Below are 14,105 nucleotides of genomic sequence, written 5' to 3'. Positions count from 1 at the left end.
TGCAGCATTATTCCACTCTCAAGTCCACGACGACGGCCACTTTCGCATCTACTTATCATTAATAGTTTCTGGGGCTTTCCAACGTCATTCATATATCCATATTACAAGAGTTTCATTCGGATCTTTCTTGTCCTCTGGGCTTCCTCTTACCTTTTTTTTACTCTCGTGCCATTTCACCCACCGCTTTTTCCTCAAGGCCTCACTCTGGGCGGTGAATCGAGACGACGTCGTCTCTTTTTTTGTATGTAATTTTACACCGGTCTATAAGTAGTAGAATGGATTGTAAAGAGACGTGCGCGTGTATTAAAAGGACGTCAATGATGCACATGTGTAGCGCTAGGTTCCTGCGTTGGCTTGAGCTCCCGAGAGTCTATTATGCTCTATTCATGATAAACCGGAACTGGCATGCGTGTATTTAGCCACTTCGTAAGTCATGAGATTGGGTTTGTATTTGATGCCTTCGCGGTGGTATTGGCGTTGGCCTCTTGGTGGTTGTGTCACCGCTGCCAACTCGCGGTTCGGCGTCAGAGTCGGGTAGGCGTCTAAACTGGGATTCGGGCCCTGCAAGGCAACCAGCAAAAACGTCAGAAACCTCCTCGCGTTCCAGAAATGGAGGGCACTCACGAAATCATAAACAAAAGGCCTAGCTTCGGTTACACCGAAGCACCTGGAGCTCTCGAGGATGACGTCGAATACGGGGGAACGGTCGTTGCCTGGTGCGTGCACGCTCCATCCGAGGCGCGGGGAGCGGGTGTCCCAGAAGGAGACGACGCTGTGGCGGGCGGTGCCTGCTGCGATGTGGGCTGAGGAGCCGCCGCCGGAGGAGAGGGTGTAGATGGGTTCGGGGGACCAGCGGTCTTGGAGTGTGAGGATTGGGGACAGGATTGTTGCGGAGGAGGAGGAGGAAGACGACGAAGGGGTGGTCTGGGAAGGTGAAGAGGGAGCGGTTAAACGAGACTCGGAGGCGCGGAGATCGTATATCCGGACTTGACCATCGAACCAACCTGATGCGAGGACCTGGGGGGATGCGCCGAATGGGGAGGAGAGCGGCGCTCGCGTTATTCCGTATACTGCCAAGGAAGGTAAGGAGTCTAATGAGATGCTAGTATCGCCGTACTTCTTGGAAAGAAGGATGTATTCGGGGAGAGGAGACATTCTGTCTTGAGAGATGGAGTAGACTGTCAAGGGTGTTTTACCGGATGTCCCGAATGCAGCAAAAGGCGTTGAAGCGTCCATTGAGAGGTGACAAGTCCAGCTACGCTCGTTTAGATCTATTCTTGCTGAGGGAGTGGGAGGAGACGACTCGGACTCGGTAGAGGGTACCACGCCCCCTTGGTACAGAAACCTCGCTGTCCCATTGGAGGAAATAGAAAGGAGGTGGTGTCGTGATGTAGAGAAGCTTTCGACGTAATCGTCCTGGGGGAATGCAGCGTGGCGGGTGCGTCTGAACGTCAGACCCGGTCCCCTTTGTTGGTTGTTGTTACCGTGGACGGGTATGAGTGTGATGATCTCTACACGTTGTTCTTGGTACGCCACGAGCAGGGTAGAGTCTAACTCCCCGTCGTCTAGGAAGGTTACAGACGTGATGTTGCGTCCGCGCACGAGGGGGTCGTCTAGGTTCACTACACCTTCGAAGGATATCGAGGGTTTCGAGGATTTACAACCGAAAACATAGGAATAGAGGTTCGTCCCGGCTGCGACGACGAGTCGGGTAGGTGTGATTGCGAGAGTGGGTTGTTGCTTTCCCGCCCAGGTGCGGGAGAGCGGTCTCGCGATGAACTCGGTTGATTTCCAGGCTTTGTCGGTTAGATAGTCGTGTTGGACTTGAGTGTAGGCACTCCATTTTCTGCGGGCGTGTGAGAGACTGTGCGAGGGCCTTGGGTGCAGACGGGAGTAAGCTGCCCAGCCGAATTCTGTGACCTATTGTCTAGTGAGTGAAGTGGAGATCTATTGGGTTTTTGTAATGCGCACAAGAGAGTGGAGTAGAGAACATGTTTGTGAGAGAGAGGCGAGGTCTGTGATTGAGAGTGATGCGAGGATGAGGATGAGTATGTCGGTTGGGAGAGTGGTCAGAGGCATTGTTGGTGGAAGACAAGCGGAGGTGGGTGGTGCGTTAAATATGTACACAACACGCCAAATGGACGTAAGAAGGCCTTTCAAGAGAGTAAGTAATAAGCTTTGGTTTCTCTTCAAATCTGATACGATTCGCGGATTTTAATAGTTGGATCCAAACGAGTCTATAGAAGTCACAATCACTGCAGCGGGTCCTCGTCGTTATCGCGTGCGGACCGAGCCGAAGGCGAAAATGAAAAAGGAAAGGAGATCAGATCACGTGGCAAGGCCTTCCGTTTCCGTGCTTTTCGCCGAGAGACGTCGTGCTCACGCCGGTTTACTCATTCTCTTATACGTATATTCCTTCAGCTAATTCTATTCCTCGACGCAGTCAGTCATTTACACAAAAAATCTACAACGCGCAGCCGATGAGGAGGGATGTTCGCATTCTGCTGGTGGGAGACGGTCAGTACAGCCCTTAACACACCACCAATACCCGTTGCTCACGAGGCTTGCTTCCTGCACTGCAGAGGGCGTCGGCAAGAGCACAATTATCACTTCTCTAATCAAGGAATCATTTGTCTCCCATGTTAGACTCTATTTGTCGTCTCTACAACAGGAACAAGATTCTGAACAAGTTACAGGTCCAACACATCGTCCCAGAAGTCACCATCCCACCAGAAGTAACGCCGGAGAACATCACAACCTATATTGTCGACTCGGGAGGTCCGTCAGACCTTACGAAATTCAAAACTGCAACTCATTTCATCCTCTAAACCTAACAGCTGGCCCCAACGATCGTGTCCACCTTGAATCCGAGATACGCAAAGCCCATGTCATCTGCGTCGTTTACGCGATTGACAACCCAAACTCTTTCGATCGCATACCCACCTACTGGCTACCCCATTTCCGACAACTAGGTGTCAATGTGCGCCTCCTATCATGTCTACACGGAGCGGAGCGTTTGCTGACCGATTCGCATGCGTGGTTAGGTCCCAGTCATCTTGGTTGGCAACAAAATCGACCTTCGTGGCGGAGAGGTGACGAATGAGGCGCTTGAAGAGGAGATTATACCTATTATGACCGAGTTCAAGGTGCGCCGTGGATCTTTATCTCATCTTTCTTACGCTTGCTGATACCACGCTCGCCTGTTTACTTAGGAGGTTGAAACTTGCGTAGAGTGTTCGGCTAAGCTTCCACTGAACGTGTCCGAAGTGTTCTACTTTGCTCAAAAGGCCGTCCTCCACCCGACTGCTCCTTTATACGATTCTCGGGACCATGTATGTCCCAACTTGCTTCGAATTGCAACGAATGCCTCAATCCATGCCCTGCAATATTTAGGTCCTCAAGCCTGCCTGCGTAGAAGCGCTTAAACGGATATTCAAGCTTTGCGACACGAATAAGGATGGTGTACTTGATGCTGCGGAGTTGAACGAGTTCCAGGTAAGTCATATCCCTTCTCTTCATTTCTGAGGATTCCAGGAGGGTGTTGTCTTGCCTTCGTCGTGGCATCTATTTCGAGAAATATCGTAGTGGATTCAATCATCCGCATACGAGACGTCCGTCAGGTAACTCTCCCCAAACGCGGAAGGTCGGTATGTAATAGGGCTGGAAAATAAGCGCTCAAGCTTCAACGGCACACCAAATGCCTGATGTTGTGCCTTTCAGGAGTTGCAAAGTTCACAGTGCAAAGCCCGCCTGGAACTCCTCGCAGAAATAAAAATAGTTGAATGAGAGCTGTGTATTCAAACGTGACACTGACGCAACTCAACAGAGAAAATGTTTCGACGCACCACTCCAAGCGCAAGAACTCGAGGGTATCAAAGCAATGGTCCGGGAGCATGCAGAGGGAGGAATCCGAGACGAAGGCCTGACGGAAGCTGGATTCCTCTACTTGCACACAACGTTCATCCAACGGGGGCGGCTGGAGACGACGTGGACTGTGCTTAGAAAGTTTGGCTACGCGGAAGATCTTCGGCTGACAGAGAGTTTCTTGCTGCCCAAGTACGTTCCCGTTTCACCCGTTCATCCCTGCGTTTGCCAACAGCCTTGCAGATTCGACGTTCCGTATGATTGCTCGGTGGAATTGAGCCCGCTGGGGTATCAGTTCTTTACCGACATCTTCGAAATCTTTGACAAAGTGCGCACTTCCTTTCCTTCTTCCGCCGGTATGCTGAATGTTAATTCCATTCTAGGATCAAGACGGTGCATTGAACGTGACAGAGCTGAACAATTTGTTCAGCACCTCCCCGGGCAACCCATGGGCAGCGCAAAAGTTCCCGGACACGACACTTTCTGACGACTCTGGAGCTGTGACATTGCAAGGTTGGCTAGCCCAGTGGAGGTATGGTTCATTCTCCCTTCCTCTGTCTTTTTCGCTGATGCCTTCTCAGTATGACAACACTCCTGGATCACAAAACCACACTTGCCTACCTCGCCTACCTAGGTTACCCCGGGGAACCTCGCACCGCTGCCCTCCAAATTACCCGTCCCCGCAAGGTCGACCGACGTAAAGGCAAAGTTACGCGTAACGTTTTCCTATGCTATGTCTGTGGCGCTGCTGGATCTGGCAAGACCAGTCTCTTGAGGGCGTTTGCAGGGAAGAACTTTATGGGTGGGTATGAGCCTACGAGCAAGATGATTAGTGTGGTGAATGCGGTTGACATTGATGGGTCTGAAAAGTACTTGGTGGTGAGTGCTATCTGGGTTATCTCTGTCGTCTGGTGGTTGAATTGCGGGTGGTAGTTGCAAGAGTTTGGGTCGAGGTATGAAGCTGAGACGCTGAGGAACCCGAAAAAGACGGATTTGGCGGATGTGATCGTGTATGTGTACGACTCGAGCGACACGAATTCCTTCTCGTACATCTCCAATCTGCGGGTATGTCTTCATTTCAACATCGTTGCATGTTGACTAACCAGGTTCTTCAGCAACAATACAACCTAGACCATATCCCGAGTTTGTTTGTGGCCACCAAGTCTGATTTGGATCTTGCTCTGCAGCGGCACGAAGTCCAGCCTGATGTGTATTGCAGACGGCTAGGATTGCAAGTGCCGGTCGCTGTGAGCGTCAAGACGGGCCAGATCGCGGACGTGTTCCATTCGATAGTGGGGATTGCTTTGAACCCGTACGTCTTACCCTTACTCTTTCTTTACCGGGTTTATCGATCTCCACACCCACAGATACTCGGCAATACCAGGAGGTGCTGATCGAGCACTAACAGCCGCCGCGAGGTTCAAGACCTACGTGACGGTCACCGCGGTGCTTGGGGGAATGACGGCAGGGTTGATCATGCTTTTTCGGACGTTGGCAAGGCCTGGGGGACCTGGCTTGCCTTCGTGGACACCACCGTGGATGTATAGCTGGTTGGTGGGGAGCTCGAGACGATAATTTACAGCTAGACATTAGTACATAGTAGATATGTGACGCAGGCTTTTTCACGACATTGGGGATTTGGCCCGGCCGGAAGCGCCGAAAGATGCTTTATGGAGCAAGGGATCTCCGAAATCGCGGTGGTGAGGCGAACTCGTGGCCTTGGGACTGTGGCCTCGCAGCAGCAGCCCTTTTGCCAATTAGTTGTGTGTCGTGACTACTTAATCCTTGCCTTGTTTCGAACACCCCATCGATCTCAGGTCTCGAGATATTTGCGATTCCACCAAGTCCCAGCGTTTTCTTCGACTGAACCTGTTTGTTCATTACTAACCGACTCGCTCGCGTCTCTTCGTCTGTTGCACTCATTTCAGGCTCGACGAGGACTCGTTTGACTTGTTTAGCAACCACCACCATCATCACGAATAATGGATGAAGATATGGCGTTCGATGGCCCCGCGCCGCTCCAGCCAGCCTTCCAGGAGCAGCCCAGGACCAACATGGGCGATCCCAATCGCAAGCAGCTGTGAGTCTAATCACTATCTCTGTCCTCGACGACATGCAAACACACGCTTCTCATCACCGTCGCTAATCACCCCCTGCCACCCCGCAAAAAACAACAACAGCGATCTCGTCTTTATCCAAGACTGCACCGGCAGCCAAGGCAGCTACATCAGCTCCGCCACCCGCAACATCGAGCAAATCTGCGCCCACATCTTCGAGAGCGGCAAGCTCCAGAGCCCAGAAGACCTCCGGGTAGGGCTGGTAGCCTTCCGCGACCACCCACCGCAGGACCACACCTACGTCACCAAGAACTTTGGGTTTTCGAGTGATATTAGCCAGGTGCATCGGGATTTGTCGAGTTTGTATGCGAGTGGGGGAGGGGATGGTCCGGAGGCTGTTACGGCCGCGTTAGCGGAGGCGTTGAATATGGATTGGAGGGAGTATGCGAGTAAGATGGTTGTTCTTATTGCGGATGCGCCGCCTCATGGTATTGGAGAGTATGGGGATGGTGAGTTCGTCCTTTTATAAGTGACCAGGATAATCGCTGATAGGTTAGATTCAAGGCTTCGACGATGGTTCGCCAGATGGATATGACCCGTTACAGTTGGCGAGGCAGATGGCGTCCAAGGGCATTACATTGGTAGGTTTCCGTGTTCGTGTCAGATCTGATACCCTAAACCTTCTTCAAGTTCTTTGTCGCCTGTGAACCTGCTTTGAGCGGTTATTCGGTGAGTAGCATCTGTCGCGCCCCCAAGAGTCTGTCTGATTGACTGACATCATCGCAGTATGCCACCGACTTTTACCAAGCTATTACCTCTATCACTTCGGGGCTCATGCTGCCCTTGACCACGGCCGACCTCCTCACACACGCGATCGTGGGCAGCGTGCTCGAGAACCTCGACATGGAGCGCCTCGTGCGCGAGGTCGGTCATGCTGTGGCTCAGCGCATCCTCGGGAACAACGAGAGCGTGGACGACGTTGCCCGGGAGTTGCATGAAAAGCTGCTTTTGAGGAACGAGAGCACGAAGAAGGTGGTCATCGAGAGTATCTACAAGGAGTCGGAGGAAGCGAAGCATAACGTTGCGGTGTTCACCCAAGCACCGTCATTAGCGGAGGCCAGGCCTCTTTTGAAACGGGTACATGGTTATTTATTTTGTTTGTCTTGTACAACTAACTGACCTTGGTCTTTAGGTACACGGCACCCGCTTCACAGACAAATACCTGCAAGCACGTCATTCGTTGCGCAGCTCGTATTCATCCTATAGCCTGCCCCCTCGCTCACCGCCAACCAAAATCGCATCTCCAGTCACCAAATCGCCGCCATCCTCCCCACCTCGCAAGGTTGTGACCGATTTCGCAGCCTTTGGTGCACCGAAGAACGCGAGTGTCTTTGGGACGGCTGTGGCTTCGACGCCGTTCTCGCTGGCGGGTGGTAAGGCTGCGTTTGGTGGTATGAGGCCTGGCGCGGCGAGGACTGGGTTTGATGACGATGATGACGATGAGGACGATGGTCGGCAAAAGGTTGAATTGAGGGAGGATAGTATCTCGCTTGATCAGGTATGTTTGAGATCTATTTTTGAGGTCCATTTGCTGACGACGCTGCGTTTGTAGGCAAGGCGTATTGCCATGCAGAGTGCCTGGAGAAGCGCTCGAGCCTGAGTCTGGACGAATTCGGCGTCATGGATTAAACCCTTTCAAATGTACTATATCACAACCCATCACATCTGCATCGCCAGGTTCACGCTCACGCTACGTAGAAAGCATTTTCTTTACGATTTTGGAGCCCGTCTTCTTCCCACTACTATTACTACTCGTTTATGACCGTTGTTCAGGTGTTGATTCGTCCTTGTTGCTCCTCCTCGTTGGGAGGAGGATGTGATTAATGTACGGTATATAATACCCAGGGCAGCTTAGTGGTCATCTTTTTCTTTCTCAATTTTAACATACGATTCTTGATTCCATACCGATGTTATTGGATTCTCTCTGTCTCTGTATTGTACGACCCACGCCTGGATCATGATGACCACGTTTTCTTTCCGAATCGTAATATTTCCATCTGGAGTGAGGCTGGCGTGACGTTGGTCCTGGCCTGTGCATGAGATTCGATTATGGGAAGAGGGCTCGACAGAAGTCTTAGCAGGTAGGAGTGTGTGTACATGTGAACGAGTAGAAAGGGAACGAGCTAGGAATCAGATTCCTCCTCGGTCTTCCGCTTCTTTTTCTTCTTCTTGAGAGGTTGGTCGTCGTCCACTGTCTGGCATGAGCGCTTCTTGTCCTTCTCCTTGAACTCGCCACTGGGTTCTGTGGTGTCCTCGAGTTCGGAACGTTTCCGTTTCTTGTCGGATTTTTTGGAAGGGTTCTTGTCGTCTGGGGAATCGGAGGATGGGGATGGGGAGGTGTCTTCTGCCGATGGAGATGAAGATTTGGACTTTGACTTTCTCGACTTTTCTTTCTTCTCTTTCTTACGCTCCTTTTCAACCTTGGAGGCCTGCGTAGAATCGTCCTCGATGGACTCCTTATCCTTCCCTTGCTTGGAGGATTTCTTGGAGGATTTGTCGTCGCTTTTGGCCTTGACCTTTTTCTCCTTCTTTTCGCCATCCTTCGACTCGTTGGCCCGTTTCTCCTTCTTCTTTTTACCCTCCTTATCCTTGTCCTTCTTCTCCTTGCCCTTTTCTTTTCTATCTTTCCTCTCCTTCTTCTCTGCCTTGTCATTTTTGTCCTTCCCGTCCTCCTTCTCCTTGTCCTTCTTCACTTTCTCCTCTCCATCCTCTCTCTTCCGTTTCTTCTTCGGCACTTCTTCGTCGTCAACCCTGGGCGACGAACTATCATCTTCGTCATCTCCCTTCGACCGCTTCTGCTTCTTCTTCTGCAACATCCCATCTATACTCGTCGAGTTCTTCGAAGAGCTCTGGTTGGCCACTATGGTCTTGACCACATCCAACTGTGAGCCTCCGGCAGTAGTAGCCTTACTGTCATCTTCCACAGGATATTGTGGTGAAGGTGACGACTCTTTCATCCCCCGTTCGATAGAGGTATCAGGGCCCAGCGTCGGACCGCGGAAAAAGCGTGAATACAGCCCTCGTCGAGCAGCTTCGCGTTTGGCGCGGACGATTAGTGTGTATTGAGGGGTGTTGTCGGAGGTGGAGGTGATATCTGAGGGGGTGGAGGAGCCTGAGCCTGTAGCGGGTGTGCCGGCTATGGGCCTGCGATTAGAGATTATACCCGTTTGCGTGCGTTTGAGTGCAAACTGGGGATGATGTGTTAATTAGAGATGAGGGCTAAGATGGGTAGGCGTAGAGAGGGCGCACCTTGTTCCCCCCATCGTCGCTGCTCGTCGTATTCTCGTCGTCCGAGTCGTCGACTTTTAGTTTAATTGAGCTTGCCGCCGCCGAGAACAGGCTTAAACACCACGAGGTTGGGTGGGTCAGAACCAACTAACCATTTTTTGCACATCGGCACGAGAACTCACTGATCCCAGAACGGAAAAGCCTCGTCTCTATCTTTGCCCAGTCCAGCGAGGTTTTTCTTTTGCGCGATGATGATGGGTTTGCTTATGGCTCCTTGGCGGAGACCAGTGCCTTTACCGCCCCATCCCTGCGAGACCAAGTATGAATGCCCATCCAGAGGCATTCCGGGACTGCAGCGTAGTCTCGGGGAGGATAGAGATGAAGGAAGAGGAAAGAGTTAAAAATAGATATTTTGGTGTGAGAGTTAATCCAAATCTCCAGAGTCCGGTTTGCGGAGGCAGCGGAAGTATCTCCGTTTCACGCTTTGGGTCTCTGGAAATGTCATGGATTTCGCAGTTTCTCTGCTTGGTTTTGAACCATCACCATGGTTGACTTCTTGGACTTGCCGGTCGAGATACTCCCGTTGATTCTGGCATATTTGCCTAAACCACAACATTTGGCGAATGCCTCGTTGGTGAATAGCACGTTCAAGTCGTTTGCGATACCGAGGTTGTATAGCCGGGTGTCGATCTATTCGTGGCATAAAGGAGGGAAGGTCAAGGTGCGTAGTGTACATCGGTATCTAATGAATGTCTATCTGAAGAGATGTCGGTGTAGGTCTTGAATCTGTTCACGACACTGGCGACCTATCCACACCTCGCGAAACACGTCCGCCGTCTAGGTTGGTTGCTCGGTCAGCCCGAATTCAAACAACCGTCTGACCTAAGTATGCAAAACCAACCTAGAAATCCGCGACTTCCCAAAGGCTATCATATCTTCCGAAGAAGACATCCTAAACCTTGTCGTCAAGGGTCTCCAGAACTGCTCCAACCTCCATGCCTGTACTTGGACGCGAGACGGGACGTTGAGTTCGGATATCCTCGGCGCACTATGCTGCTCGTCCAGTCTCCAAGAGATCGAGTTGAATGGACATAGCCAAGGACAATACGATCCCCAGATTTTGTCTCGCTTCAGGAATCTCACGAAGATATCCTTGATCATGCCCAGTGGCGCCGTCATCTCGCAGTTGACTTCGATGCTACGCTGTTCTGGAGAAAAGCTGAAGCATTTGACTGTGATTTGCAAGGTTCGTCCGTCCGTGGTTAGGACTTTCCTCGTAGCTGACGATCTTTGCAGACATCACCCGTGGTGAACGATAGCGTATTGGAAACACTCGCTCCGCTGCTCGTCAATCTAGAGCAATTGTACTTGACTGGATGCCCTAAAGTAACGGAGCGGGGTATCATCTCCATCCTGAACGCGAACAAAGCAGGTCTAACAGCTCTCGGACTGGAGGGTGTATCTCCCAAATTCGTATGTTGTCCCATAATCTCTATTGTCCCATCCTCACATACCTTACCGCCCTCACACACAGAACATGACAGCCTTCGCAGAACACTGTATCCACTCCCGGGCACTCACAAACCTCCAATCCATAACGCTCACAGTCTCCCACTTTATCGATCCGCAGCAATGGACCCAGGCAGTCCTAACCCTCCTCTCCGCCTCCTCCGACCTTACGAAATTCCAGATCTACGCGACATCTTCTACTGCACCGCGGTATCCCACCGCAGAGACGCTCTCCTCGCATATGGATTCGACGACGAGTTTGGTGGGGGCGATCCCCCGGTTTCTGTCGAACTTGGTTGGGGTGCATGGAGAGAAGTTGGAGAGATTCTCGATTCATCGCATTCCGTTGGGTATACCCTCTATACGGGAGTTGTGCATTCGCGCCCCGAATCTGAGGGAACTATTCGTCGTAGTGGAACCTCGGTTTTTAGTGCGTTGTCCAAGTTTTTCTCCCGACTGGTTTCGCTTATTTGCGCCGCAGAATGCCTTACCAGAAGCCCTTGAGCACGCAAAGAAATTGCGAACAGTTCATGTCAACTACCCCCTTGAAATAGGCGCCCAAGAGAATGACGAAGACGAGGAAGATGGAATCCAAGGCGAGGACCCTCGTCCCCTCTTGACACCTACCCAAACACTGGACCTTGTCCGCCGTTGTGGACCCTCGCTCGTTCAATTTGGGTGTAACACTAGAGTTTGGCAGGTCAGAACTCTACTCACCCCTCTCCCCGATGGAGTACTTATTGGAGTCTCATTAGGTTGGACGCACGATTGAAACTCGCGCAGACGGCGAGAAGGTCGCGGAGATGTGCCTTCTTCCGTACGAAGGCCAGGATATTCCAGAGCAGTTTTTGGTTGTTCGAACGTGAATTCGGGGCGAAACGGTGCTAGGCGGACGTTCGACGATTTACATGTGGTATTGCAAGGTTCACGGAGAAACGAGAGGCGCGTATGGCCGCTCGAATATCCTACTACGCTTGGCACAGCAGACATGGCCCGAGAGGTACAAGCACCACAGACACATCCACTCGCTAGTCGCCTTCGCACACCAATCACTTTATTCGTTGTGCAGCAGCCGTGATCCACATGCGATTCCATGGATTAAGTATTTCCCCTCGTTCGCTCCGGGTGCCCCACGGGGCGACGAGAAAGCTGTTACAAACGATAACTGGAACGTCCACACCGTTGAAAGCTCGATTAAAGGAGAACCGACAGGAGCACTGCAGGCTGGCGCCGACTCAAGTCTGTAGATCCTCGGCGGGTATGAACATTCTTTGGTAGGGTATATGTTGTGATTGGAGGTACAGCTGCAAGTAGAAAGAAGCCAGTTCTGCATGGTCCCAATACGATACGATAATGAATACAATATAATACATACAACAGCCATATAGTTCGTCTGTCCGTTACACGAGTTTCCCTGTTACTGTTATTGTTACGAGGAAACCCAAGTTGTCCAAGTCACGACACAAACCGCGATCCCAAGGTAGATGTCAAAACATGCTCATGTCGATCCTCCATCCCAGCACAACCCACCGTGGACACAAACTTGAGTTTGCTAAAGCGACGAGTGTCAGCCGTTGAATCGGTGTAGATGACTCGGGGGACCAGAGCCTGGACGACGGCGTTCCCCGTCAGACGCTGGCACTGTATCAGCTCGAGTCTCTTCAACCGAGGCAGTCTCATCTTCACTAAAGCGTCTGTTCCAGAAGAGGACGAGGCTCGAGGGGGAGCTTGGGTCTCCAACTTGAACAGCCTGATGACCTTGTCCGACATGTCGGATGCGACGATGCGGAACTCTTCGAGTGTGTCGAGGCGGTCGAATATCCATCGAAAGTCTTTCGTACGGAGATCGCTATAGTCCATCTCGAGTGTCCGGAGCGGAGGGCGTGAACGCGAGATAAGCTGTCGTAGGCCCAAACCCGTGGCCCTGTCGCTCCAAGGCGACTGCGAGAAATCGTTGGCCTCGTCCTCACTCTCCCCGTCGTCTCCACAGAGATCCGCAGTTCCGATTTGGCGGTCGACATTGAGGTATGCGAGGGTGAGGTATTGGAGTCGCGGCGCGATTATACTGGAGAGGATGGGTCGTGTGAGGGTCGTCCCGCGAATTTTGAGTCTTTCGAGGTTTGGGAGAGTAACAGTTGCGGTAGGCCGGTCGTACGAACCGAATTCCTCGCCCTCCACCCAGCCCTCGAATGAGAAGACGACGAGCGAAGGACACGCTGAGAGCACGCCTGCGATGGACGCGGGTGTTACATGCCCTGCTTCCAGGCCCTGGGCAGAGATCTTGAGGCGGGTAAAGTGGAGTGGTGCAAGGTGCTCCTTTGGTGGAAGGCTGTTGACCCACAACTGCATCTCCCCTTCCGGTGTGAAGGTCGGATTTAATATGGGCTCTTCACCTCCATCGCTGTCGTCCAGGTTCCCGTCAAAGTCACCGTCGTGTAGATGGAGCGTGAGTCTGTCCATGGGGAAGGGGTAGGCGGCCTTGTGGTACGTGCCGAGGGCTGACATGTCGATGGACTCGGTGCGGTATCCGGAAGTGACGAATGTGCGCCAACGCGAGACGGAGTGCAGAATAGGGGAAAGGATGGGGAGTACGCAGTCCGAGTCGTATGCCCATACTTCGACGTCGACTGGGAGAGGTTCCGACTTCTGGAGGAACAGCGTCGCGACTTGGTGGAGGTTCGGGATGGAAGCGGATGAACTGTCGAGGTAGATGTGCTGCCACAGGTTCGGCAGCGAGTTGGCAATGTCCCTCCACCTCCGCGAGACGCTCCTGAGTTTCAAAACTCCCAACGTCTCGTCCTTCACGTAGGCTTGGAATATGGCGATTAGGAGCTCCGGGGGGAGTGCTTCTGTGCTGGCTGGTCGGGGCGAATTGGGCATTGTGGTTCGTGGTGTGGGCTCTGGACAAAGGAACAATTCAGGGGATTAGTATTGCCAATGACGAAGTCGTGGGAAATGGGTGTGGCGGGAGGCAGGGTCTGGCTGGGAGGCGTTTCTACACACCACAATCCATCCCAGGCGCCTCTACATACTGCTTGCCTCGCCGTTTCTGTGCCCCAGGCTCGCCAATGGGGTATGCCAACCTGCGACTGGCCCGGAACTTGGACGACTATTGCTTGTCTGTAGACTGCGTGCTGAAACAGAGGACCAATGGATAGATTTGATCAGGGAGCTAGATACAACATATTCGTCTCAAATGAATGAATATGTCGCCGTCGTCATCGAATGCTCTGAACACGTCGAGCACGCAAACGCGTTGGACGAGCTCAAAGAATGGTCGGCGGAATGTTCGGCACGAAAGCAATAGATTGATGGACCTGTACAGTTTGCCGGAGATTGCCGAGGAGCAGAGCGCGCGATCAACAGTGTTTGGCGAAGACGCAAAAT

General features: G+C 52.2%; 6 protein-coding genes across 6 annotated transcripts; 3 read left to right on the top strand and 3 right to left on the bottom strand.

The window, feature by feature from the left end:
- Positions 1–213: 213 nt before the first annotated feature.
- Positions 214–2,079, bottom strand: CC1G_04973 (hypothetical protein; the record flags this gene model as incomplete). Its single annotated transcript, XM_001835928.2, has 3 exons — positions 214–561; positions 625–1,920; positions 1,972–2,079. The coding sequence occupies 3 exons, from the start codon at positions 2,077–2,079 to the stop codon at positions 385–387; spliced, it is 1,581 nt and encodes a 526-aa protein (XP_001835980.2). The 3' UTR covers positions 214–384.
- Positions 2,080–2,480: 401 nt separating this feature from the next.
- CC1G_04972 (mitochondrial Rho 1) lies at positions 2,481–5,491 on the top strand (the record flags this gene model as incomplete). Its single annotated transcript, XM_001835927.2, has 14 exons — positions 2,481–2,517; positions 2,583–2,641; positions 2,697–2,778; positions 2,838–2,980; positions 3,045–3,146; positions 3,213–3,332; positions 3,394–3,495; positions 3,827–4,056; positions 4,108–4,192; positions 4,248–4,396; positions 4,446–4,743; positions 4,798–4,929; positions 4,980–5,176; positions 5,232–5,491. 14 exons carry the CDS (start codon positions 2,481–2,483, stop codon positions 5,437–5,439), a joined length of 1,944 nt encoding a protein of 647 aa, XP_001835979.2. The 3' UTR covers positions 5,440–5,491.
- Positions 5,492–5,640: 149 nt separating this feature from the next.
- Positions 5,641–7,581, top strand: CC1G_04971 (elongation factor-2 kinase; the record flags this gene model as incomplete). The annotated part of the gene is made up of 7 exons (XM_001835926.2): positions 5,641–5,944; positions 6,045–6,430; positions 6,486–6,562; positions 6,612–6,650; positions 6,708–7,058; positions 7,114–7,479; positions 7,534–7,581. The coding sequence occupies exons 1-7, from the start codon at positions 5,847–5,849 to the stop codon at positions 7,579–7,581; spliced, it is 1,365 nt and encodes a 454-aa protein (XP_001835978.2). The 5' UTR covers positions 5,641–5,846.
- Positions 7,582–8,104: 523 nt separating this feature from the next.
- Positions 8,105–9,552, bottom strand: CC1G_04970 (hypothetical protein; the record flags this gene model as incomplete). The annotated part of the gene is made up of 3 exons (XM_001835925.1): positions 8,105–9,169; positions 9,231–9,321; positions 9,392–9,552. The coding sequence occupies 3 exons, from the start codon at positions 9,550–9,552 to the stop codon at positions 8,105–8,107; spliced, it is 1,317 nt and encodes a 438-aa protein (XP_001835977.1).
- A 201-nt stretch (positions 9,553–9,753) lies between these two features.
- On the top strand, positions 9,754–11,584 carry CC1G_04969 (hypothetical protein; the record flags this gene model as incomplete). The annotated part of the gene is made up of 7 exons (XM_001835924.2): positions 9,754–9,930; positions 9,987–10,050; positions 10,115–10,455; positions 10,506–10,682; positions 10,744–11,148; positions 11,200–11,418; positions 11,474–11,584. The coding sequence occupies 7 exons, from the start codon at positions 9,754–9,756 to the stop codon at positions 11,582–11,584; spliced, it is 1,494 nt and encodes a 497-aa protein (XP_001835976.2).
- Positions 11,585–12,173: 589 nt separating this feature from the next.
- CC1G_04968 (hypothetical protein) lies at positions 12,174–13,610 on the bottom strand (the record flags this gene model as incomplete). Its single annotated transcript, XM_001835923.2, has 1 exon — positions 12,174–13,610. The coding sequence occupies exon 1, from the start codon at positions 13,596–13,598 to the stop codon at positions 12,174–12,176; it is 1,425 nt and encodes a 474-aa protein (XP_001835975.1). The 5' UTR covers positions 13,599–13,610.
- Between the last annotated feature and the right edge of the window lie 495 nt (positions 13,611–14,105).

Source organism: Coprinopsis cinerea (assembly GCF_000182895.1).
Source record: "Coprinopsis cinerea okayama7#130 chromosome 8 map unlocalized cont3.8, whole genome shotgun sequence".
Lineage (NCBI taxonomy): Eukaryota > Fungi > Basidiomycota > Agaricomycetes > Agaricales > Psathyrellaceae > Coprinopsis > Coprinopsis cinerea.
This window is presented reverse-complemented; position numbering and strand designations above follow the sequence as displayed.